General features: G+C 46.4%; 1 protein-coding gene across 1 annotated transcript; it reads right to left on the bottom strand.

Moving 5' to 3' along the window:
- Nucleotides 1-4072: 4072 nt before the first annotated feature.
- On the bottom strand, nt 4073-10638 carry LOC101978161 (gastricsin). Its single transcript, XM_078018523.1, has 9 exons — nt 10574-10638; nt 9278-9428; nt 8822-8939; nt 7813-7931; nt 7262-7461; nt 6180-6302; nt 5495-5642; nt 4869-4967; nt 4073-4225 (listed from the first exon to the last, which is right to left on the bottom strand). The coding sequence occupies exons 1-9, from the start codon at nt 10636-10638 to the stop codon at nt 4073-4075; spliced, it is 1176 nt and encodes a 391-aa protein (XP_077874649.1).
- Between the last annotated feature and the right edge of the window lie 16048 nt (nt 10639-26686).

Raw genomic sequence — 26686 nt, 5'->3', positions numbered from 1 at the left:
ACAGCATAGCCCAATCGACACCTGTGGAGCCTAATCCCTTGGAACCTCTTTCTACAGCATGACTGGAAAATTTATCATGTAGGCTGGGTATTATTAGTAACTGTGCTATTCTATCTCCTGGTGAAATTACTGATATACCCTTTGGAGAACTGGCTATAATTTTTATTTCTCCTTCATAATCAGGATCAATTACCCCAGGACTTATCATAAGTCCTTTTAGAGTAGAAGAGCTGCGTCCCAAAAATAAGCCTACTGTTCCTTTGGGAAGAAGTCCTTTTACCCCTGTGGGAATGATTTGAACTCCCATCTCTGGAGTTAGTACTGATCTGGCAGAGGCGCAGATGTCCAACCCTGCACTCCCTCTGGTTTGTCTGATGAGGGATCTGATGGACAATGTTTCCTGGGCACTACCCTGATGGGGTTGCTGGGTTCCTCCAGTGCTCCGTATATTTGTGGTTTTGTGCCCTGGAGCATTGGGCCCCCCTGTCCATTTTTTGGCAATGGAGCCAGATGCCTTTCTTCACAATATCGTGGATAAACACTTGGTCTTTGTTCGTTTTTTGATAATGGAGTACCCTCTATGGTGGTTTGAGAATGGCATTCATTATCCCAATGTCTCCCTCTACAGCATCGTGGGAAAATACCCAGTATTCTACTCCTTTGATACCTAGTTTTGTTAAACCTTCATCCTATGGGGCAATTCCTTTTAAAATGTCCTGTTTGTTCACAATTGTAGCATGTTCTTGGCCTGACATCTGAAGCCTGTTTTACTGCAGCTGCCACAATTTGCCCTTGTTCATTAATGTCTCTGGCATCTAAAGCCTGTTTTACTGCAGCTGCCATGACTTGCTCTTGTTCATTAATGTCTCTACATAATTTAATATATGTGTTTAAATCTTCATGCTTCCATGGTCTAATGATTTCTCTGCACCAACGATTCGCTTGCTCATAAGCTAGTTGTTTTATTAATGGCATTTCTTGTTCCCAAAAACTCTGGTAGCTATTTGAATAAGCCTATCTACAAATTCAGCGTAAGATTCATTAGCTCCTTGTATTACCTTAGATAATTGACCTTGTAAACCTCCATGTCCTTGTAAAGTCTTCCATGCCCTAACCACCTCTACAGCAATTTGTGCGTATACGCCAGGATCATATGCAATTTGTTGCTGCTGATCCTCATAAGGTCCCTTTCCTAACAACATATCTAGATTTCTCTGAGGATAACCAGCTGCTGAATTTCGCCTAGCCGTCTCCTTGCAAAATTCCTCATTGACAACCTTCCATAACAGGTATTGACCTCCATTTAGCATAGCTTTACACATATTAGCCCAATCTGCTGGTGTCATGTTCAAGTTGTTAATGGATTCGACCAAGTTTACAGTGAAGGGTGCTTGAGGACCATAGGTTGTTACAGCCTCTTTTAGCTGCTTCACTATTTTGAAATTTAAAGCATGGTGAATTCGCTGCCCTCCTACCTCAAATACAGGGCATGTTAATACTTGAGATCCTGTCTCAGGATCCGAACTATCAACTGCGGGGGTTGGGGGCCTCCCAGCATATGGAGGTGGCCTTTTAGTTGGACATTTACGTCCTCTGGTGATAGAAAGGTGTTAGTAGCAGTCTCCTGTAGAGGTGGCACTGTTGGTTGCACACTTACGCCCTCTGGTGATAGAAAGTTGTTAGTAGCAGTCTCCTTTTGTAACTTTTCCCCTGATGGCTTTTTCTGCTCTAAGCTTTCTTCCTCTACCTTTGTCTGAACTGAAGGCTTTGGACTAAGCAAACCATACGAACGTCCACAATCGCAATGTGCCAACTGGCAGAGTCCCTGGGCTGTTCTTTTCTATTCTTTTAAAATCTTCACCGTGATGGTTCCATTGTGATATATTTAACAACTCCTCCTTAAAAAGCCATGGGCTACATTTTTGTACTGTATCAACATATGCCCTGACTGTTCTTGATTTTACTGAGATGCCTCCTTCCTCTAACAATTTACTTAACACTCTTTTGGTTTGTTTTTTACTAATTTCTGATCCCGTATTTCTACAATAATACAACCCAAAAAGATGACGCCAAACAAAACCGAGACAGAATGAAATAAAAAGGGAACAACAAAAAGTCATTATAGCCTTTCTATCCTCCTGACATGTGCATCCGTCCTTTCTCCCTATCTGTTCCTCAGACATAAATAGTTTTTCCTCAGATGTGAGCGGTTTTTCTTCCATCTCACTCATCTCCAGGGACAGGCAACTTAAAACAAAAGTGAAGCAAAACAAAGAGGAATCTTAAAATGGCTATTCATCCTCTCGCCCTGCCCTCAGGGGTGAGCAGTTTACCTTATCACTTACCTTCAGTCGTTCCCCCGTGCAAGCCACCAAATGCCGCAGTCTGGCTGGGCACAATTCAGGAGCCACTTGTCAAAAGAAACTAACTATTTTTAGAACCACACACGCCAAACAAAACAGCTCCTCAGGAAAAACTCTTAGAGCCCAACTGCCACCAACGGCTTCCCACAAGCCTCTCTCACAACTATAAGCCTCTCCACCTCCCCCACTCCTCCTGCTCTTGAGGCCGATTGGCTGGGTCGCATGGGCGGAGCCAAAAAAGTCATTCAATGAGCAGCTCTGTGGTCTGAAAGGGCAGGGAAACACCCAATTAGCATCACCGCAGAGGAGCCAATCAGCTAGATGTTGCTGGGGCCACTGTGAGCCAATCATCAGCTGGAAGCTGGAAGTTTGCTGGCAGCTGAAAGTTTGCTGGGGCCCCTTCAGCTGTGGCTCTCAACAGGACCTCCTGTCCTATAGTGACTGGACTGAATGTGAAACTGCTGTGAACCATTAATTCAACTTTTGTCTCCAAAGACAGAAGTTACCTTATTGGGTCTCTGAGATCTGAGATGTTGTTGAGAGCCACAGCCGAAGGGGCCCCAGCAAACTTCCAGCTGCCAGCTGATGATTGGCTCACAGCAGCCCCAGTAAACTTCTAGCAGCCAACTGATTGGTTCCTCTGCGGTGATGCTCATTTGGATGTTTCCCAGCCCTTTCAGACCACGGAGCTGCTCATTGGGGAGTTTTTTGGCTCCGCCCACGTGACCCAGCCAATCGGCCTCAAGAGCAGGAGGAGTGGGGGAGGTTGAGAGGCTTGTGGGAAGCCAGTGATGGCAGTTGGGCTCTGAAGGTTTTTTCTGAGGAGCTGTGTGGTTTGGTGTGTGTGTTCTAAAAATAAAGTTCGCTTCTTTTGAGAAGTGGCTCCTGAATTGTGCCCAGCCAGACTGTGGCACGATGTGGCTCTTTAGAGAAAGTGGGCTTGATGCCTTGTAATTCAAGGAGCTATGCCTATGTCCATAGATCAGGGTCAGCTCTCCTTCAAATTAAAGGCCTGGGACATAGGAGACCAGGTAAATGCAATCTGCCTAACTCAGTCCCCAAGCTCCAGAAGTCCTCCTAGAAATAGTATCTAGCACAGCCTCCTCCCTCATAAACCCCATGAAAGTTGCAAGGGCACATAGGTGTCTAGAAACTTCAGAAAATTCTGGCCAAGTTTGAATAAGAGCTAAGAAGACAGACATCTAGATCTGAGAATTCTGCCCCCAAGTCACACGGCCTGTAGACATGCATCTGTGTCCTGGGGTCATGAGTAGCTTGGGAGTGGTAAAATGGAACACCAGGGCATCTCAGGTTGTTAGAGTAGGGACTATAACCGTCACCTATGCTCCATTACCACTGCTCCCCCTCTAGAGAGAAGCTATAAAGTCACTCCAAGCTCTGAGGAAGACAGAGCCCATCTCCAAGCCTTGGCTCAGGACCCATTTCACTTATAATCTCAGTGACCCACCAAGGAACATCATGGCCCCTCATATCCATCAGGATGAGACCTGTCCTGATTTCCACTCTGCCATTCCCTGAGACCCAGGACACAAGAAAACTCCAAAAGCATCAGGATGGCCAATATGGGATACTGTTTATTATTGGAGAAGGTCCACTAAGAATGGCACATTGCAGAGAGGAAGGACAGAGGACTCCAGGCAAGGTGGGGCCAGGAGGAGGACGGTAGCCCAGGTGTCCAGGAGGAACATCTAGGCAGCAGTGGCAAAGCCCACCCTGTTGTTGGCCATGTCAAAGACGGAATAGTAGGACCTGAGGAAGACGTCCCCAAGAATCCAAAAGGGCTGGCCATTTCCTGAGGACACGTAGGTGGCTTCCAGTCCAACCAAGCAGTAGCCATTCTCCTGCTCAACAGAGAAAGGCAGCACTCATTCATTCGGTTACACATGGTCTGGCCACTGCTAGCCTGAGCCCTGGTCAATGAGCAGGGCAAGGATGGGCCCTGAAGGCTCATAGACAAGATGATGTATCACAAGAGGGGCTAGAGGGAGGGAATTCCCAGTGGTAAACACAGGTTGTAGTGGCCTCTGCAGGGTCACCTATTCCCATGCTGGGTATCTTTTCTTGCTAAAGCTCCCTTCTATTCCACATTGGCAAAAGTCAGAATGGTGGTTCAGCTTAGAGTAAAGCTCACTTGCGTTCAGGTTTTGCCTTCACCCTCATCATCTGTGCAGCTGTATCAGCTATTGAACCTCTCTGAACCTCCAGGTTTTCATTTGTAAAACAGAAAGAGAATCTCCCCCATTAAATGCTGTGACAATTCCCTTCACCTAAAGGGAAGCCTAAGCACTGGGGTTCACACAGGGGCTAGCCCTAGACAGAGCCCCTCTCCAAAGATTAAGAGAATAACTGATCATGGGTGACACTCTTCTGGTGGGGATAATCCCAGGTGACATGAGTTGGGAAATGGCACAGGGCCAGGTAGAGCTTTTCTAGCTGATCCTGCTCCTCCACCCCAGTGGCTCAGCCCCAGGGACCAGGACTTACGTTGAGGATGTAGGCAGAGGGCGGCAGAGGGAACTGCACCCCATTGATGATGAAGGTGAAGGTGGGCAGGTTCTGGACGTCATTACAGTTCACGAAAAACTGCAGAGAAACGGGTTCTTCCAGGTCACCTCATTCCCCACCCCAGAGCACCTGCTAAGCCTCCCGGATGCCCAAGACCTCTTTTTGGAGCAGAGGGCACAGTTCAGGGCAAACGCTATGTAGGTACTGCGTGGGTGTCACAGGCACTGCTAGAGTGGGTGACGTCCGGAGAGACCTGAGAATGTCCCACACCCAAAGACTCTCCTCCTGCCTGAATGACCCCTCTGAGAGGTTGAATCACTTCCCTTTCCCTGCAGGTGTCCTTTGAAATCACACATCCATGTGCAAAAGTGGACCAGGGCTCCCTCTCCTAGTGGGGAGGGCTAATTAGGTGACCCATGTCATTTGCCAGGACACACAGGAGCAAGGGGGCATAGCTGTGTGGAGGAGAGGGAGGTGTGGATTGAGAGTTGTCCCTTGTGACTCACTTACTTGGCCCCAAGTTTCACTCACAGGGACCCACGTTGCAGAAACAACAAACACTGGGCTGACCTCTCCTGGCCAGGGCACATCCATGCCACACCCACCTGTCCATACTCGCCCTCCTGGGCCCCTATAGCTTGCAGAAGGGAGCTCAGGTACTGCTGGGGCACGGTGAGCAGAGAGGTTCCTGTGTCCACCATGGCCTGGCAGCCCTGGGAGCACCAGCCAGAAGCCTCTTCCCCAACATAGAACCTGGGTGGCAAGAAGAGGGCAGCCTCAGCCCGACCAGGTCAGGGCAGCCAGGGGAGACCTTCCCGGCACAGGGAGCAAGCATACGCGATGGACATGAGGGCCCCACAGGGCCATTGCAGCTTGTCCCCTGCCTCACATTCCTTGTGAGTCTGTGCAGGGTCACCCAAAGGACCCCGGAATATATTCTGAAAACTTCAAGGAAGTTTTGAGAAGCGCTGAAAACCAAGGTTGTTGTGTTTGTTGTAAGGACGAGGAATAAATTAGTTGTCCCACACACCTCAGGTTCCAAACTACGGAGTCCTGTGTGATTGCACAGGAGCTTCTCCAGTACTTGGGACTCCACATGTGCCCCCTGCCACCCCATTTCCAGACCCATTGTTGATGGCCCTGTGGAGACCTGCTGAGGCTCTGGGGAGGGCAGGCTGCAGGAGTCCTCTGTGCCCACAGCTCAGTGGAGCCTGGATGTGTGTGTGCCATGGGTGCCCAGAAGCCAGCACCAAGGAAGTTGAGTTCCCAGGACCTCCACCCCAGACTCACTCCTGGATGCCGATCTGCCAGTAGAGCTCCCGGGTGACAGGAGCCCAGAAGATCTGCCCTGTGTACAGGCTCTCGTCCACACCTCCAAAGATGACCGCTCCTCCGTCCTCAGATCCCTCTTGGCTGCAGGACACACAGGGAAGGGGAAGTGAAGGAGAGGTTAAGCAAGGGGATGCACACATTGAGAAGTCACCTTCACAGGGAAAGAGCACCTTCCCAGGATTCACATGGGGGTGTCCTGAGGACAAGGCCATGTTTTCCCACAGACTCCTGAATGGCGCTGTCCCAATACCATGCTACAGTGCACCCACACTCTGCTGCCTTCTACCCATTGCTGGAACCTGTAACCCGGAGCCACACCCAATTATTTCTTTCCTCTGCAGGTGGACAGGGACAGGGCTTTGGTGAAAGGGAGGGAAACACAGGCCAAGTTTCTTCCAGAAGATTCCCCTGAGTGGTAGCAGAGTGGGTGGCACCTGGGGTTACGGGTAGAAGTATGAATAGGCCAAAGGAGTCCCCAGGGTTAGTGTCAGGGTCAATGTGTTGAAAGCAGGTTAAGGAGACCAAGCCACAGCAAGAAGATGGAACTGACTCTAGACGGTAGAGAGGGAAAAAGCTGGACAGCAAGAGAGAAAAGCCAGGCCCAGGCCCCTCCTGAACTGGCGTGCTGTGGGGGCTGGGGGACAGTGGGTGAGGAGTCAGTCGAGGGCCTAGACCAGGAGACTCCAAGACCTAGAAGGACCCCTGCAGGAGGAGAGGCAGCAGGTCACTGGACAGAGAGGCCTCAGGGAGAAGCACAGGCGAGGCAGGGGGCTCTTGGGGCCCAGAGCAGCAGGCAGGCCCAAGACATGGGGAAATAGAGCAGCGACACTCGGGAGAAGTTGAGACTGAAGAAGGAGACACCATCCTGTGTCCTGAGAGTGGACTGGGGCATGGGCAGGGGAGCAGGAGAGTCAGAGCCCAGGAGCTGAGGCTCTGAACAAGTGTGGCCCAGCCACCCCCTGCTGGGAGGTCTCCACACCCCCAAGGGATCAGGGCTTGGTACAGGGCAGGACTTAGGGACCCGCAGGGCAGTCTCTCACTTGCTGAGGTAGACGCTGAACATGGGGCTGGACAGGGCGTCCACCTGCAGCATGCCCTGCAGGGCTGTGGTGGCACCTCCCTCAGACAGGCTGGGGTAGGCCAGGCCCATGATGCCATCGAACTGTGCATAGACAAAATTGGTTCCCGGCTCTTGCTCACTCAGGCCAAACTCCTGGTTGGGGACCTGGATGCTCTGGACCTGTGGGGGGAAGACACATTGGAGGGGAGGTGACACTTCTGACTGCATCTATGTCCTCCTGCCCCATGAAACCAGAGACCCTCCATGGTCTTCCTTCCTCCTTCCTCCTTGGCCCATCTGCCCTCTTCTCCTCAGGCATCCCAACTGTCACTTCTCTTCCAAGGGCCTCCTCCACTGTAGCCTCCCATCCCCACACCTCTGCCCCCCAGTTCTAAGCTCCTGAAAAAAAATGCATTATGCCTGACTCGTCACTCTGGTGCCCCATCCCTGGACAGGAAAGAACAAGGACATCTAGGTCCCCACCCTCTCACACCCCCCATCCAGGGTGGGGGTGTCAGCTGGAGCACTCACAGTCAAGGTGTCATAGCCGAAGAAGCCTGTGAGGCTGCCACTGCCATACTGCAGGGAGAAGGTCTGCCCGTTGGTGGAGAAGGTGGAGGACTCACTGGGGTTGAAGCGAGGGTGTGTGGCTGCAGGAGGGAGCCATGGAGGCCAGGGGTGAGCAGAGGGCTGCCTGGCTCTCAGGCTCATGGGCTCCACCCCTGCCTGGCCCTCAGCCTAAGCTCCCAGCTTGAGGTATCAGCACCTGCACCAAGGCAAGGGCTGAAAGCCTTGGCTCCTGGCTCGTAGCAGTTGGAAGGCATGAAAGCCCATGTTTCACAGGTAATTGGATGCCTGGTTAATGACCTCCCTGTAAGCAGGTGCCCTAGACTCCTCTTCTATCTCTGGCCCAGTAAAAACTGGCACAAAGCCTGGTGGGAAATGCTCATCCAGTAAGGATTGGGAGGGAGGCCTGGAGAGAAATCCACTCAGCCTAATCTTGATTTGCCCAGGAGTTGGGCATCCTGGGTGAAAGTGGCATGGGGTGTGCCCATGATGGACAGAGATGTCTGCACTCCAACCCCAAGATTTTGGAAAGAATTAGGGCAGACTTAAAACTGAAGATCCTCTGTCTCCCTAAATGACTCCAGGACAGGGACCACATCCATCATAGTTGTGGCCAGTCCTTGGAGACACTCAGGGAGAAGCTAGTGGATAGCAGAGTGGAGGGCGAGGCACAGAGTGGACAGCGTCCTGAGGGGAGGAGCAGCACTGCCCGGTGAGCAGGAGAGGGTGGAGCGGAATGAACTGGAGGGAGTGAGGTGGACGGCAGAGATGAAGGGGTCCATCCTGACACAAGGCAAGGCAAGGGGCCACCCTGGAGCAGGGCCAGCCTCCTCCCTCTGGCTTCTTGATGCCCTGAGACCCTAAACAAGTCCCTGGTCCTCCTCAGGAGTGAGCACCCTTCCCTGCCTGCATCCTTGGACATGCCAATGCCCGGCCCTGCCCAGGGGCCCTCCCTGCCCAGCCCAGCACTCACTGCAGGCCTGGCTCTGGCAGTAGACCGAGGGCACCCACAGGTTGGAGGAGCCAGTGTCAAACAGGACCAGGAAGTTCTGGGGTGGAGTCCCGATGCTGATCTCACCAAAGTAGGCAGCCTGGGGAGCCATGGGGACGACTGTGAGCATTAGGGGGACCCAGGGGCCAGGCTTCTCCATGGGAGAGCAGGAAGGACAGCCCTGCCCTATAGGACCACCAGAAGCCAGGGTCCCAGAGACACAGGCCTCAGTCCCAGCCTGCCCAGGGCAGCCACGTGGTCTCTGTGGGTCAGCTGCCAGGTCAGCTGGGGCCCTCCCCATGCTCTGCCCAATGGGCCACTCACTGCAGGGTGGCCCAGGCTGGCAGGACTGGGAGAAGGGAGCAGCCTCAGGGTGGAAGCCCAGGGAGTCCCCAGCTTTGGAAGCAGGGACAGGGACACCCAGAGACTAGGACTCACATCCATGTAGCTCATGGGCTCATAGAGCACGCTGAAGTCGCTGAAGCGGTACTTCTGAGCGGGGTCGTACTTGTGGGTCCTCAGGAAGTCCCTCAGCAAGCCCTTTTCCCTCATGGTCTGACGCATAGTCTTCATTTTCCTCAGGGGGACCCTAGGGGAGGCTGGGTGTCAGGGCAGGGCCCCCCTCCTTCCTCTACCTTCTCATTTCTTCTCTCCCTGATGTTCTCCCTCGCCTCCTTCCTCTTCCTCTTCTTTCTTTCCTTCTCCACTTCTTTCAACTTCACTCAGCACTTGCTCCATCATTTGGGAAACAATGAACTTCCCTCATGCCTGCCCTCAGTCCCTCTCAGAGGTCCTACTCCTGCCCTGGCCTCTGTTCTCAGAGACCCTGAAAATACTTCCCATGAAAGGGAGAAGGACTTGGTACGCTAGGACTTTACACTTTCCAGAGGATGTGTGCTGATATTTGTTCTTTTGTAGTTTAAGGGTAAGGTCTGGGATATGACTCAGTGGGAGAACATTTGCTTACCATGTGCCTGACCTGGGTGCAGTCACCAGAAACATGAAAAGACAAAACTAAAGTAAAATAGTTCTCAGAGACAGCAAAGCTCACCCCAAAGTGTGTCCCTTCCTGTGGTGCACTCCGGCACCTGGTGCTGCCTATAAGACACACTGTGCAGTAGGAGAGCAGTAATTGTCCCCTAATATTTTCAATCTGCAGCTAATTGAATGTGTGGCTATATAGCTGCACACAGGAAAGGCCCTGTGCACTCTTCCCTAGTGGTACAGCAGACAGGGTGGCAGGTGGGGACTCCTGCTTTCCCCTGAGCCAGATCACCTGCTCCATCCAGAATTTTCAACACCTCATATTATAGTGATTTACAGGAATTGATGTCTTTGCTAATTTGATCTTGGATTCTTCCAGCAAATTTGGGGTCTCAGGAAAGTTTTTGGAGAGATTATCTTTCTCCTCTAGTTGGGACTGTTACCTTCTGTAGGAAGAAACCACACTCATCCTGCAAAGGCCTGTGTGGGTACTGTCGCCCTACTCTCTGCTTCAGGACCATCTTCTCCCCTCAGTCTAGGGAGGGAGGAGGCTATTGCCTTGACTAGCAGCTCCTGAGGCCAGGCTATGTCTGCTGCCAGCTGAGTCCTGCCCAGCTCCAGCAGGGGCAGCCTTCCCTGGCCCAAGAGGGAACCCTACTCAGACCCAGCTGCTGCCCCCTGACTAGCTGCTCCATACAGGGCTGCAGGCCTCCTGAGGTTCCCTGCACCCACAGCCAGGTCCACACTCACTTGACAATTGTAGTCGATGCCTCCAAGGCCAGGAGGCAGACCAAGGCCACCACCATCCACTTCATGATGCCGATTCCCAGCTGGTCACAGAGCAAGCGCCACTCTGAGATCCACAGTTGCACTGGAGTGAAGACTTCAGCACTCCCTCTTTATACTCCCTGGATGTGGCCGAGTCCCTCCCTCCATGCCCTGGACAAGCATGACCCTAACCAGGGTGTCCCCTGTACACCATGTAGCCATTGTTACTGTGTTTTCCCCCCTGGACCATGGCCACAGCTGACTTTTCAACTTGTTGACTTTTGAATCCAACAGCAGAGGCCAGGAGGTACGGGCGATAAGACAGAACAAAGTAGCCATTAGATGGAGGGGCAGAGCTGCTCCTTCTTCAGGATCCAGTGGTTGGTGTGGGCATTTGGGGGTGAGGGCCACAAAGAGGCAGAAACAGAGAGAGGGGTATAGGAATATAGGCAGGTTTCTACCCCAGCTAGCCTTGACATTGGGGATCACAGGACCTTTGTCATAGGCACTCTCCTGTGTGCTGTAGGCAGCTTCACACCATCCTGGTGGCTGCTCACCAGGTGCCAGGAGCAGTCCCTGAGCTGTAGCAATCAGAAATGTGTCTAGGGGTTATTTAACATCCCCCGTAGGGATGACATCATTGAGAACTGTGTTCTTAAGTATGCCCCTGGTGGTCTGGCTCAAGTCCTGGCTCCCAGCACCCCAACACCTTAGGGATGGAATTGGGGTGTGTGGGGGTCAATAGGTAGCATGGTGATGAGGACATGTTGGTAACAAGGCAGCTGGGGATGGTGTTGGAGGCAAGTGGCAGAAGTCACTGACTGGGGGAGTCTTCAGAGGCTTTCGATATCCATCAGGGGACTTGGAGACACCCTCGGCACATGCCCAGGTCACACTCACAGGATACGCCATCTGGGCATTGGCCATTCCTCGGGCAGCAGAGTGAAGAAAAACCTGGAGCAGGGCATGAGTGGAAGGCCACCCCTGTCTTTTCCCCTTCTTCACTGTCTCTCCCTACACCCCCTGCAACTCTGTCCTGACCTAGTTCTCCTGGGAGGCCTCTGTGTCCCCCACTGCCCTTCACCAAGCCCTGGTCTGCCCTTCTGTGGCCCAGGTCTGGTTCATCCTGTCCCTCTCTCCATCATCTGGGGCCCCCCACACCCATCCCCCACCTCCCCTACCTCTTACGGCCACCTCCCCCTCTTCCCATCCACAATGTTCCCAAGGCTGAGCTGACCTGAAGCTGGACTGCCAACTCTCCATATTGGGGGACTGGAAAAAGTCCCCATCCTTGCACCCTCTCTGCCACTTTGTACCCAGCACTCAGGACTCCAAACAAATTGATCACACCTTTGGGCCCCAGGCAGAAGGCCAGGCCACACCTGACTACCAAAGACAGCATCTGGCCAGCAGGGGATTTTCCACTCTATTCACCACCCCCCCATATTGCCTATCCAGACCTGGGCATCCTCCCCAGGCCTCATGATGGGGGAGGCAGGGAAGGAACTAGAATCTGCTCACCCCTCCCAGAGAGGGAGGTCCCTGCCTGATGGTTGTCAATGCCAACTCAGGTCCCTTCCTCCCTGCAGTCCCCAGAGCCATGTGGGAGTCTGGAGAGGAAGGCAAGGCAGGGGGCATTTCCCCTGAGCTGGGCATCCCCACATCCAGAAGAGAAGGAAAAAGAGTCATAGGATCCTTGGATTCCTGCTAAGTCCATGGAATGCCCTGACCTCGGGAGGCCTAGTAGAGCCCAGCCTGGGGTTCCAGGGACCCTTCCTCCTGTGGTAGGATGCCAGGGGTCTGACAGTTGTCAGGCTCGCCTTCCCCAGGCCCAGTGACACCACATCCCTTCTGAGTGTCCCTGGCTTCAGCATCAGGATAGGCATCCTGCTCAGCTGACAGGCCCTGAGGATCTGCAGTCCCTCCCACCCCCCTGCTCCTTCCTGTCGGTCTAATGGGAGACCCAGGTGGCCTCCTTCCTCCAATCCCCTGTCCTGTCCCACCACCCTCCACCCTCCATACACAGAAGGCTCACTCTTTGACATGTCTAGCACCTTATTGCTTTAGTTTTGTTTATGCCGTGCTTAGGATTGAACCCCGCGCCTCACACATACTAGGCAAGCCCTCTGCCACTGAGATACAGCCCCAGCCCTAGAATCTTTTTAATATATTTTTAAAATTCATTCTAATTAGTTACACATGACAGTAAAATGAATTTTGACACATCATATATAAATGGAATAGAACTTCTGTTCATCTGTGTGTACATGACGTACACAGGTCATGTAAACCATCTACACACATATGGTAATAAAGTCCAATCCATTCTGCTCTCGTTTCTACCCCTGCCTGCTCCCCTCCCTTCACTCCTCTCTGTCTAGTCCAAAATACCTCTATGCTCCCCCACCCCATTGTGAATTAGCATCCACATATCAGAGAAAATATTCGGCCTTGATTCTATGGGATTGGCTTATTTGGCTTAGCATGATATTCTCCAGTTCCTTCCATTTACCCACAAATGCTATAATTTCATTCTTCTATAAGCAAGTCTTAGCATCTTTCCCCATCTTATGTTCCATGATGGTCTTTCAATCCTTCATAAAGTGACAATCTCCAAGTCATTTAATATAGATTATTTTTTTAAACTCTAGATACTTAATTTCATTTAGATTCTCTCTCTCTCTCTCTCTCTATATATATATATATATATATACACACACACACACACACACACACACACACACACACACACACCCATACACACACACACATATGTGTGTGTGTGTGTGTGTGTGTATCTTATTAAAAACTATCAAGGCAGGGCTGAGCATAGCTCCATGGCAGAGCACAGGAATAGCATGCTTGAGACCATGGTTCCACCTCCAGCACCTCCCCAAAAAATAAATAAATAAAGTTTTTAAAATAGTAAGGATTCTTCAAAGTGCACCTGCCTGCTCCTTCCTTCATTATCTTGCAGACCTTATTGTGCACACTTAGATTTGAACCTCACTGAGGTCAGTGTGTAAACACAACTCGCTCTGCTCTTATCACACAGGACTGTGGCATGTGCACCTTTCCATACATTAAGATATGCCACTTCCTTATCACTTAACACTTGCAGAGGTTACCTGGCGCTCTCTCATGCTGACCCTAGGCACCGGGTTCTTTTCAGTTCTCACTGCTGTCAGCAGCACCTGGGCTCACACCCGACACACCAAAGAAGTGAAGTGCTGAGCTCCCCATGACAGAGACATCCAAGCAGAGGCTGAAGGGGCACCTCTTGAGAGCTCTCCTGACGTGGGTGTGAGTTTGGGCCAGGATTCTCAGTTTCCCTGTGCATTCTAACTCTGAGATTGTCCACTCAGCTCTGGTAACAATTACCCAATAACCTTAAGTCTTTCTCAGTTATCTATGTGCATATTTAGTTCAGGTTTCAGCTATTTTCTTGGGCTTTTGGTTTTTCCTTACGTGTTGGTATGTGTTTTATATTTTCACCATTACTTCATCCAGACCCTCTAAGAACATACGAGACCTGAGATTTTGTGTTTGTCAAGCTCAAGGGTATACACTATTAAATGTTGACATAACTCTGGAGTCACAGAGATTTGTGACTTAATGAGGAGTGGTCCCTCTTAATTTTCATGCAGGACCCCCTAATGTTAACTCACAAAAATGTGCCCTGGTCCCATCAGGAATTTACCCTGATATAATGCTACAGACCTAATCTAAATTTCACCATTTGTGCCACAAATGCCCCTTTTCTGGCCCAGGATTCTGTCTAGGTTCCCACATTGCTCTTGGTGATCATTTCATTCTCCTTCCATCTGTGTCAGCTCCTTGGTTTTCTGTCCCTTGTGATCTTGTGTCTTTTTGTTGTCCTGACCAGTCCCTTTGTAAACTGCCCCTGGCTGTAGGTGATGCTGGTGTTTTCTCATGGTGAGATTCTGGAGGGTGTTTGGAGAATGCTGCAGAGGGAATGAGCCCTCTCAGGGCACCCAGTCTGGATGGCTTGATGTCCAGGTGTCCTGTTCCTGCTCACTTAGACTCTGTCCCTTGGTTAAGGTGGGATCTGGCAGGTTTCTCGCCTGCCAACTTACTGTTGTGCTTAGTAATTAATAAGAGTCTTCTGGGGAGATGAGTGGAGACTGTGCCGACCTCCTTCCTGCTTCTCCTCATCCTCCTGCTCTGGGTGTAACAGCTGTTAACCCTTTTGCCTAAATCAGTCATTACAAAGCTGTTTGCCTAGTGGTGATTTTCTATCTCCATCATTCCTCTGAACTGATGAGATTTCTACTGTAAGCAAGAACTGGATCTGAGGTTTTAGAATGGGCTCCTGCCCTCCTGGAAAATACCCCATCCCAGAGAGCAGGCTGGGCAGGGTGCTTTGTATTTAATGAATCATGCAACCATCTTGACAAACCCACAGAAAGGCTGACTTGTCTCCTTCTATAGAGGAGTCTGTTTTACTTGAACCTGAAACATCTGAAAATAAATCGCTCTATGTATAACTAAGAAATAGAAAGACTGGTTGTTTTCCTCTGCTCTATTGATGAACCTCACCTTGCTCAAATGTCTAGCTTTGTTGGGAAGGAGGTGCACTGGGTGGATGGAGGCCCCTGAACCCAGCTCCAGCCTCAGCAAGAGGCTGTGGGGGTGGAGCCTGAGAATGGATTGGCCTCTTGTGTGCTCCTAGATGTTTTCTGGTTCTCATTTTTGCTTTACTTCTGTAAATTTGTGAGCTGGCAGGAGGACTGGCTGGCTTTCTATGTGGAAGTAACCAGTAACATCTGAATTTCCCATTTCCAGAGACAAAAATGAAATAAAAATTCCTCAGAAATTTCTGACTTGGATGGTGAGGCCCATGCCTGTCATCCAGCAAGTCGTTAGGCTGAGGCAGGAGGCAGCAAGTTCCAGGCCATCCTCAGCCATGTAAGCAATTCAGTGAGACCTTGTCAAGTTAAAAGTAAAAAATCCTGTGGATGCAACAAAGTGGTAGAGCATCCCTGGATTAAACCCTTACTACTATTAAAAAAAAAAAAAGGACTTTTCTTGCAGGCACCCAGTCCCAGTCCTGTCCCATCACTCATGGGCAGCAGGTAGGATCATGCAAGAAGTTGGAGGCTCCCTCAGTGTTGAGAGCCACAGCCGAAGGGGCCCCAGCAAACTTCCAGCTGCCAGCTGATGATTGGCTCACAACGGCCCCAGCAACTTCTAGCTGCCAACTGATTGGCTCCTCTGCGGTGATGCTCATTGGGCTGTTTCCCTGTCCTTTCAGACCACGGAGCTGCTCATTGGGGCACTTTTTTGGTTCCGCCCACACGACCCAACCAATCGGCCTCAAGAGCAGGAGGAGTAGGGGAGGTGGAGAGGCTTGTGGGAAGCCGGTGGTGGCAGTTGGGCTCTGAGAGTTTTTCCTGAGGAGCTGTTTTGTTTGGTGTGTGTGGTTCTAAAAATAAAGTTCATTTCTTTTGACAAGTGGCTCCTGAATTGTGCCCAGCCAGACTGCGGCACCTCAGGAGCATTTGAAGGCTATGGACAGGATTCCTCAGAAGAAATATATCCTCAGAAGAATGAAGGGTGTTCCTGGACAGTGTCAGAGATGTGCACACAGATTGATTTCTGATGACACATGGAGCCTACTTCTCTTTGCTGAGCCTTTTAAGCACATATGGAAGGACTTGAGTGTGACATGGGTCGAACTTGACTTGGAAGAGCCATCTCCACCACTTAAGGCTTCTTTGACCTTGACAGCCCCTTGCCCTTTCCCACCCTGTGTGTGCTTGTGTGTCAAAAGGGATAACCATCTGTGCCTGCAGCCCTGCTGTCCAACCCAGTGAGGCCCTGCCCACAGCTGTGCCTGCCGCAGCCCTGGTTCTCAGCTGAGTCTGGGTCTTCAGATTGGGCAGGGGCTGGGGCAAGGTAGGCAAAGGCCAAAGGACTTAGGTGAGACTGAGACTATTCATTCTGGTTCCTTTTTTTCTTTTTTGATGTCTCTCTGTGTGTGTGAGACCCAGAATTGAACCCTGGGGTGCTTTACTACTTAGTTGCATCCCCAGCCCTTTTTACTGTTTGACTCTGAAACAGGGTCTTGCTGGGTTTCTGAGGGGCTTGCTAAGTTGCTGTGCCTGGACCTGTCAATCCTCCTGCCTCAGTGTCCCAAATTGCTAGGATTACAGGTGTCCTCCACCCTACCCAACAGTATTCCACTTCCTGATTCAGGTAGGAGTGAGGAGGAATCCTCTGGCTCATGGGAAGTCAGTGTGCTCTACTCCTGATAGCTCATCTGTTTTCATGTGCATTTTACTTCCAAAAAAAGTGTGAAAAAATGACATTTTTTCTTTTTTTAATCTAAAGTTTATTAGCACATTATTTGTACAAAATGGTAGAACACGTTGTATCATTCTCATGTGTGCATATACCACTAATTGGTCAATTTATTCCCCAGTTCCTCCCCGGTCCCTCCATGGATTTAAAAAAAATGGGGCATATTTACACAATGGAATACTACTCAGCAATAAAAGAGAATAAAACCATGGCATTTGCAGGTAAATGGATGGCATTAGAGAAGATAATGCTAAGTGATCTAGTCAATCCCAAAAAACCCAATGCTGAGCTCTGGTATAGTGATGCCACCTGCTTCATTCTTCCTGCTAAGGATTGCTTTAGCTATTCTGGGTCTCTCATTTTTTCCAGATCAATTTCATGATTACTTTTTCTGTTTCTATGAGGAATGTCATTGGAAGTTTGATCAGAATTGCTTTGGAAGTATGGTCATTTAGATCATATTAATTCTGCCTCTTCAAGAGCAAGGTAGATCTTTCCATCTTCTGAGGTTTTCTTTGATTTCTTTCTTTAGGGTTTTGTAATTTTCATTATATAGTCCTTTTACCTCTTTTGTTGTTGTTGTTTGTTGTTGTTTGTTTGTCTTGTTTGAGAATGGGGTAGTTTTCTTCATTTTCCTGAGGATTTGTCACTGATATATAGAAATGCCTTTGATTTATGGGTGTTGATTTTATACCCTGCAACTTTGCTGAATTCGATTACTAGTTCTAGAAGTTCTCAGCTGGAACTTTTAGGATCTTCCAGGTATAGAGTCATATCATCACCAAATGGTGCCAATTTGAGTTCTTATTCGTATGTGTATAGCCAATCGCCAAAAACCAAATGCTGAACGTTTTCTTTGATGTAAGGAGGCTGATTCATAGTGGGATATGGAGGGGGAGAATGGGAGGAAGAGACAAACTGTAGATAGGGCAGAGGGGTTGGAGGGGAAGGGAGGGGCAGGGGGTAATTAATGATGGTGGGATGTGATGATCATTACTATCCAAAGTACATGTATGAAGACACGAATTGGTGTGAATATACTATGTATACAACCAGAGATATGAAAAATGGTGCTCTATATATGTAATAAGAATTGTAGGGCTGGGGATGTGGCTCAAGCAGTAGCACGCTCGCCTGGCATGCGTGCAGCCCAGGTTCAATTCTCAGCACCACATACAAACAAAAGATGTTGTGTCCACCAATAACTAAAAAATAAATATTAAAAAAATTCTCTCTCACTCTCTATCTCTTTAAAAAAAAGAATTGTAATGCATTCTGCTTGACTTACAAGACCCATCTCATATATATATAAACAGAATGTAATTTGGAGTTTTGGTGGGGAGTGCACTGCCTCTGTGGGTTGCATTTGGTAACATGGCCACTTTCACATTATTAATTCTGCCTATCCATGAACATGGGAGTTTTTTCTATCATAAAGTGTCTTCTCAAATTTATTTTTTCAGTGTTTATAATTTTTGTTGTAGGGGATGTTTCACCTCCTTTGTTCAATTTTTTAAAGGAGTATTTGCTTATTTACTTCCAACTTACTTGCTTGCCTATTTTTAAAAAATATTTATTCTTAAGTTTTAGATGGACACAATATCTCCGTTTTACATTTTTGTGGTGCTGAAGATTGAACCCAGTGCCTGGTGCATGCTAGGGGAGCGCTCTACCACTGAGCCACAACCCCAGCCCCTTGCCTATTATTTTTAGGCTATTGTGAATGGAATTGTGTCCCTAGGTGATTTCTTTTAGCAGATTCATTACTGGTGTACAGGAAAGCTACTGATGATTGTGTGTTGATGTTGCCTCCTGACATTTTGCTCAATTTGATTATTAATTCTAGAAGTCCTTTGGTGGAATTTTTTGGATCTTCTAAGTATAGGATCATATCATCTGCAAACAGTGGTAATCTGAATTCTCACCTTCCTATTTGTATCCCTTTTATTTCCTTCACTTGCCTAATTGCTTTGACTAAAATTCCAAGTGCCAAATTGAAGGAGTGGTGAGAGTGAACATCCTTGTCTTGTTCCTGATTTTAGAAGATATGCTTTCAGTTGTTCCTCACTCACTATGATGGTAGCTTTGGGCTTGTTGTATAGAATAGCCTTTATGGTGCCGAAAGAGGTTCCTTCTATCCCTAGTTTCATCAGTCCTTTTATCATGAGTGGGTGATAAATATCTGAAGCTTTTTCTCTGTGTCCATTCAGATGCTTATGTGACTTTTCTATAAATACCATTTATGTGGCAAATTATACTTATTGATTTGCATATTTGGAATCACCTGTGCATAACAAGCATGAAACCAACTTGACCATGAAGTACAATCTCTTTACTGTGTTGTTGAATATGATCTGCTAATATTGTATTAAGGAATTTTGCATCTATGTTCATCAGGGATATTGTTCTGTAGTTTTCTCTCCTTGATGTCTCTTTAACTGATTCAGGTATCAGGGTGGTGATACTGATTTCATAATATGAATTGAGAACTGCGCCTCCTCCCCCTTCTCAGAATAATTTGAGAAGCTTTGGCATTAATTCTTCTTTAGAGATATGTTAGTATTCAGTGGAGAATCCACCTGGTCCTGGCTTTCTTTGGTGGAAGGCTTTTAATTACAACATCAATATCATTGTTTCTTTATGGCTATGTTATTATTTTCTATATTCACTTTGTTCATTTCTGGTATATCATGTATATTTAGAAACTCATCTATCTACTCCTTCTTGATTTTCCACTTTATGAGGGTATACATTTTCCAAATTGTTCATTATGATTGTCCAGATTTCTGTGATGTCTGTGATGATATCTCCATTTTATCTCTAATTTTTTGTGTGTGTGGGGGGGAGGGTACCAGGGATTGAACTCTGAGGCACTTGACCACTGAGCCACAGCCCTATTTCGTATTTTATTTAGAAAAAGAGTCTCACTGAATTGCTTAGCTTCTTGTTGTTGCTGAGATTGGCTGACTGTCTCTGAACTCAAGATCTTCCTGCCTCAACCTCCTTAGCCACTGTGATTACAGGCATACACTACTAGACCCGCTCAGGATCCTTTGTTTTTTTTTTTTTCTTTTTTAAAATGATTCTCTGTTTTATAAATTTCAGTTATAACCTTAATTATTTCCTTCTTTCTACAGGTTTTTGATTCATCCTTATGTTGTTTATTGAGAATCTTTCTGACTTTTTTTTATTTTGACTCTTAATCTTTTAAAAATGTTTTAATTTCTGCCGCAGTCTGGCTGGGCACAAATAACTGAGCCGTCACAAAGAACTTGTATGTTCAAACTGGAAACTTTATTGCCCGAACCCCACCAGCACTCCATGCACACTTCCCAGGAACTCTCCCAGCTCTCCACTGGGTTCTGTGCCAACTCCCCGGGAACCCCGCGAGAACTCCACAGGAGCTCCAAAGTAGCAGGCACCCAAGGCTGCAAGAGCCACGTAATTCCCGGAGCCACCCTGCTGGAGCAGGGTCCATATACAACTCAATACACAGCCTGTTTCAATTTAGCATCATCCAGTCACAGCAATTATATACAGCTTAACTCAATCATCATCTTAATGGCTCACTGGCATCCCCTTTCAACCATTCCCTCTGGCAAAATGCTAGGCATCATTCTGACTTGTCTGTGGCTCTCAACATCTCCCCGCTTCTGTTTAATTAAACAACAAGCATGTGGCCTAGGGACCATGCCTGTCTTAGGTTGTCCAATACTACATATGGTCTTTACCCATCAACGGATGAGCTGACCTCAAGGCGTCAGCCTCCTGACTTAGGTTGGTACCATTGCAATCGGATCTTACCCATCATTGACTACCGGTCCAGCATACAGCCGGACCGGTAGTGGATAGGCCTTTGTACCAGTGTGGGGAGGGTGAGGTTCTTTGCCTTACCTCTGTTGGCCCCCAAATATCAGTGGGGGGGTGAGGTTCTTTGCCTCACCTCTATTGGCCCACCAATACCAGTGGGGGGGTGAGGTTCTTTGCCTCACCTCTGTTGGCCCCCAAATACCAGTGGGGGCTGAGTTTCTTTGCCTCACCTCTGTTGGCTCCCAAATTTTAGAGGATCACAAGCAGAAGGGAGGAGGATGCAAAACGCCACGACACCAAGAAAAATGACGGTTCCTTTTGGAAAAATTGTACCACCGATGACACCATCAGCAAAGATACCCCAGCACTACCACAATTCGCTGCACCAACAGATAGTTCACAATGCATACAAGTGATACATAGTCCAGGCAAGTTCTGCAAGCAGTTCAAAGCAGAGGAATCCATCAATATGTCCATTTCCCCTCAAAGTAAATCGACTCCTTGATTGAGCATCACTTGTTGAGTTACATTATTCATTGATGTATCAGTTTATACAGTTTGTTGTGATAGCTATCGCAAAAGCTGTAGTTTGGTTTTATCTTTGTCTTCACTGGCACTGGGATGAAGATAGGAATTCTGGCAATGATGGCTAAAAAAATTATGTAGCATTCCAGCAGGCACTAAGAAAACAATTTTCTAAACAATTTACTATCCTGAATAGAATTAGATATAATGAAAAGGAAAGGTGAAATAAACAAACAGATCTGTTAACCACCTTTAAAAACAATCCTCAATAGCTGCTTCCCTAATTTAAATTAAACCATTTAAATCACGGGAATAAAGAAAAATATTTGGATCCATTTTTCATGAGTGCTCCTCATATATGACATATGGATATATGCACATACAGACATACAAGAAAACACAAGTGTGCACACACAACATACAACACATACAATAGTAAAGGCCTTGTAGCTTTTCACAGGTGAAATCTGCATTGCAATGTTTAAAAACTCCACAGTCAAAAAATAGAACTGATCAGAAAAACATTAACCTAGGTCTGTATGAGCTCAAAAAATAAAATAGAACTTCATGATGTGGGAAAGGGCAATAATAAAATAGATATTGAAAAAAAGCATCCTGGTTTCATTAGCCTCCAGGTGTGGGAGAACCACTGTCAAAGATGTAAAGATAGCCAAACTGGAGTTCTGGATATCAGCTGTTATGGATTTGGCCAAATCATCTTTTCTTTTGGTCTGTAGAAATCGCTTTAGTTAATCTCTCTGGAATCCAAATAAGCTGCTGTGTCTCCCTGTGGAAACACACAAACAGACCCCTGATTCCAGACAATCACTGGGTCAGGACCTTTCCATTGTCCTCTTAGAATATGCTTCCAAAGTACCTTGGGCTTATGTAAGTTTTTTGGACACATATGCCTTTCCGCGGCACTAAGCACTGATGAATCCAAATTTTAAAAGTTTAGAGTAAAAAGGGTTATTTTAAGCTTATCTTTGGGGGATATATACCCCTTCCCAATTCCCTCTTTTTGCTTTAATAAGTACATTTTAATAGTTTGATGAGCTCTTTCAACTATACCTTGTCCCTGTGGATTGTATCGAATTCCTGTTATATGAGTAATGCCAAATGATGAGCAAAATTGTTTAAAAGAGGTAGAAGTATAACCAGGGGCATTATCTGTTTATAACTGTTTTGGAACGCCCACAGTGGCAAAATTTTGTAAACAATGAGCTATAATATCTTTAGTTTTTTCTCCAGCATGAAGGGAGCCCATCAAAAATTCGGAAGAAGTATCAACTGTAACATGCAGATATTTTAATTTTCCAAATTCTGGCAAGTGTGTGATGTCCATCTGCCAAATATGGTTAGGTATCAGTCGTCTAGGATTGACTCCAAGATTAACTTGTGGTAAAAAGGTCACACAATTTTGACATTGTTTTATTATTTGTCTAGCTTGTTCCTTAGTTATTTTAAAACACTTTTGTAAAGTATTAGCATTGACATGGAACTTTTTATGAAAATTTGTAGCTTCTTCTAGTGTAGAGAAAATATGTATGTCATGTGTAGTTTTATCTGCTAAATCATTGCCCAAACTAAGGGCTCCAGGAAATCCTGTATGTGCCCTGTTATGTCCTATTAAGAATGGATCTTTTCTGTCCCAGATTAGACTTTGTATAGTGGAAAACAAAGAGAAAACAGTAGAGGAAGGGGAAATCCTACCAGCATCTTCAAGGATACTATATACTGACTATCAGAAAATAAATTAAATACAGAATCTTTAAACAGAAAATAAATTAAATACAGAATCTTTAAACATCACAAAAACTTGTAATACTGCATTAAGCTCTACCTTTTGAGCTGGTTGTTTGGATACTAAGAATGTAAAAGTTTTATCAGGGGTAACTACTGCTCTGTACCATTATTTGACCCATCAGTGAATATATTTGGAGCATTCATGATAGGTGTTTTTCTTGTCATTTTTGGAAAAACTACAGGATGAGAAAACCAAAAAGACAACAAAAGGTTAGATGGTAAGTGGTTATCAAATGAAACATTAGATTTGCACATGATTATTGCCCAAGTATTTAACTCATTAGCTAACTCATCAATTTGATCCATAGTATATAGAGTAATAATTTTATTGGGAGAAATTCCAAACACTCCCTTTGCTGCTTTTATTCCTTTGAGTATTAATTGTCCTACAGCCTCAAGATCCTAGTAAGAATAGTTAGGAGAATAAGAAAAATGTATCTGCAATAATGGACCTTCTTGCCAAAATACTCCTGTGGGAATATTTTTTTGTGGATAGTACAATAAACAATAAAGGCAAACTTATATCAATTCTATCCAAATGCATATTTTCCATATATGTTTCAATGATTTTTAATGCCTTTATTGCTTCAGGCATTAACATGTGGGGTGAATTTGGATCTGATGGACCTTTTAGGATACCAAATAAAGGTCCCAACTCTCCTGTTAGTATGCCTAGATAAGGCCTTATCCAATTTATGTCTCCTAATAACTTTTGAAAGTCGTTAAGTGATTTGAGTTGATCTACTCATATTTGAATTTTTGGTAGACGGACCATGGTTGAGGATAATAGAACTCCTAAATAATTAATTGGAAAATTTAAATGTACTTTATCTATTGCTATCTATAGATTATTAAATTTTAATAAGTTTGTAAGTGTGGCATAACATTCTAGCAATGTGTTTTTATCTTTGTGTGCTAACAATACATCATCTATATAGTGAAATATTTGTAGTCCAGGATTTTGATTTCTAAGTGGCTGGATTGCTTTGTTAACATAAATTTGACACATAGTTGAACTGTTAACCATCCCTTGAGGGACTACTTTCCATTCGTATCTCTGATCAGGACCCTATGATTCAGTGCAGGGATAGTAAATGCAAAACGTGGACTATCCTCAGGATGAATTGTAATTGAAAAAAAACAATCTTTAATATCTATAGCTAAAACATACCAGGTTTTTGGCAAAGCAGACAATTGAGGAATCACTGATTGAGCAGGTCCCTTAATAACCATCTCATTATTAATAGCTCTTAAATCTTGCAATAATCTCCATTTACCAGATTTTTTTTAATCACAAAAATGGGAGTATTATGGGGAGATATGGAAAGTTGAATATGTCCCTCCGATAATTGTTGTTTGACCAGGTCATGGGCTGCTTGTATCTTCTTAGTCAGGGGCCGCTGAGGAACCCATACTGGTCTTTCTAATTTCCAAGTAATTTTTATTGTCTCAGTGACCCCTCCTGAAAATCCAATCCATCTCTATCTATTTCTTGATCTATTTGTATTGGTGTCACTATACTTTGTCTTTTTTTCCTAATCCTTTTCCTTTCCTAAAATCTTGTCTAGCCATAACAGTGGGCACATTTAAATTGATGTTATTTGTTAATGTCAAACCTAATTGATCTAGGACATCTCCTCCCCATAAATTTATAGGAAGATGATCCAATACATATGGCTGTATAGTTCCTTCACATCCTTCAGGATCCTTCCAATCTAATACCGTTGCACTTCTATGAGGATTAGTTGCCACTCCTAGGCCTCGAAGCATTTGAGTGGCTTGTTGTAATGGCCAATGTTTCGGCCATTCTTGAAGAAAGATGATGCTAAGGTCTGCACCTGTGTCCAGTAGCCCATTAAATTCATATCCTTGAATATTTAGTTTTAGCATTGGGCGAGAATCTAAATTTAAAGACAGCATAGCCCAATCTACACCTGTGGAGCCTAATTCCCTGGAACCTCTTTCTAGAGTACTACTGGAAAATTTATCATGCAGGCTGGGTATTATTAATAACTGTGCTATTCTATCTCCTGGTGAAATTACTGATTTACCTCTTGGAGAACTAGCTATAATTTTTATTTCACCTTCATAATTGGGATCAATTACCCCAGGACTTATCTGCTTTTAGAGTAGAAGAACTGCATCCTAATAATAAGCCTACTGTTCCTTGGAGAAGAGGTCCTTTTACCCCTGTAGGAATGATTTGAACTCCCATCTCTGGAGTTAGTACTGATCTGGCGGAGGCGCAGATGTCCAACCTTGTGCACCCTCTAGTTTGTCTGATGAGAGATCTAATGGATAATGTGTCCTGGGCACTACCCTGATGATGTTGCTGGGTTCCTCCAGTGCCCTGTATATTTATGGTCATGGGCCCTGGAGCATTGGGCCCCCCGTTTGTTTCTTGGCAATGGAACCGATACCTTTCTCCATGATATCGTGGGTAAACACCTGGTCCTTGTCCATTTTTTGGTAATGGAGTACCCTCTATGGTGGTTTGAGAACGGCATTCATTAGCCCAATGTCTCCCTCTACAGCATTGTGGGCAAATACCCGGAATTCTACCCCTTTGATACCTAGTTTTGTTAAACCCTCCTCCTATGGAGCAATTCCTTTTAAAATGTCCTGTTTGTTCACAATTGTAGCATGTTTTTGGCCTGGCATCTAAAGCCTGTTGCACTGCAGCTGCCAAGATTTGCCCCTGTTCATTAATGTCTCTACATAATTTAATATAGGGGTTTAAATCTTCATGTTTCCATGGTCTAATGGTCTGTTTGCATCACTTATTTGCTTGTTCATAGGCTAACTGCTTAATTATTGGCATTGCTTATTTTGTATCCCCCAAAACTCTGGTAGCTGTTTGAATAAGCCTATCTACAAATTCAGCGTAAGGTTCATTAGCTCCTTGTATAACCTTAGATAATTGACCTCGTAAATCTCCACGTCTTTGTAAAGTCTTCCATGCCCTAACTGCATCTGCAGCAATTTGTGAATATATAGCAGGATCATATTCAGTTTGTTGCCGCTAACTCTCATAAGGTCCCTGTCCTAACAACATATCTAGATTTCTCTGAGGATTACAGGCTGCTGCATTTCGCATAGCCATCTCCATGCAAAATTCCTGATTGGCAACTTTCCATAACGAATATTTCCCTTCATTTAGCAAAGCTTTACACATGCTAGTCCAATCTGCTGGTGTCATGTCCAAGTTGGTAATGGATTCGACCATGTTTACAGTGAAGGCTGCTTGGGGACCATAGGTTGTTACAGCCTCTTTCAGCTGCTTCACTGTTCTGTAATCTAGAGCACGGTGAATTCGCTGCCCTCCTGCCTGCTCAAGAACAAGGCATGCTAATCTTTGAGGTCTGACACAGGATCCCATCTATCAGCTACGGGGATTGGAGGCCCCCGAGCATATGTTGTCTCCATAGGTGAAGCTGTTGGTTGGACACTTACGCCCTCTGGTGATAGAAAGGTATTAGTAGCAGCCTCCTGATGTAACTTTTTCCCTAATAGCCCTGTTTCCTTTAAATTTTCTTCCTCTGTCTGATTAGCTCGAGAGACCTTCTCTTTCACTTGATCTAAAATGTCTTTCTCCATGGTCTTAACCTCTAACAATTTACTTAACACCCT

Source organism: Ictidomys tridecemlineatus, chromosome 8 (genome assembly GCF_052094955.1).
Source record: "Ictidomys tridecemlineatus isolate mIctTri1 chromosome 8, mIctTri1.hap1, whole genome shotgun sequence".
NCBI classification, from domain to species: Eukaryota; Metazoa; Chordata; class Mammalia; order Rodentia; family Sciuridae; genus Ictidomys; species Ictidomys tridecemlineatus.
The sequence above is the reverse complement of the archived record's forward strand: the minus strand, read 5'-3'. Positions and strand labels throughout refer to the sequence as shown.

Bases quoted from the DNA above. Each gene is read 5' to 3' on its own strand.
- LOC101978161 (XM_078018523.1), bottom strand. From the start codon at position 10,638: ATGAAGTGGATGGTGGTGGCCTTGGTCTGCCTCCTGGCCTTGGAGGCA. The intron at 9,429-10,573 runs GTGAGTGTGGAC...AGCCTCCCCTAG, and splicing joins GCATCGACTACAATTGTCAA to GGTCCCCCTGAGGAAAATGA. The intron at 8,940-9,277 runs GTGAGTCCTAGT...ATGGCTCCCCAG, and splicing joins AGCCCATGAGCTACATGGAT to GCTGCCTACTTTGGTGAGAT.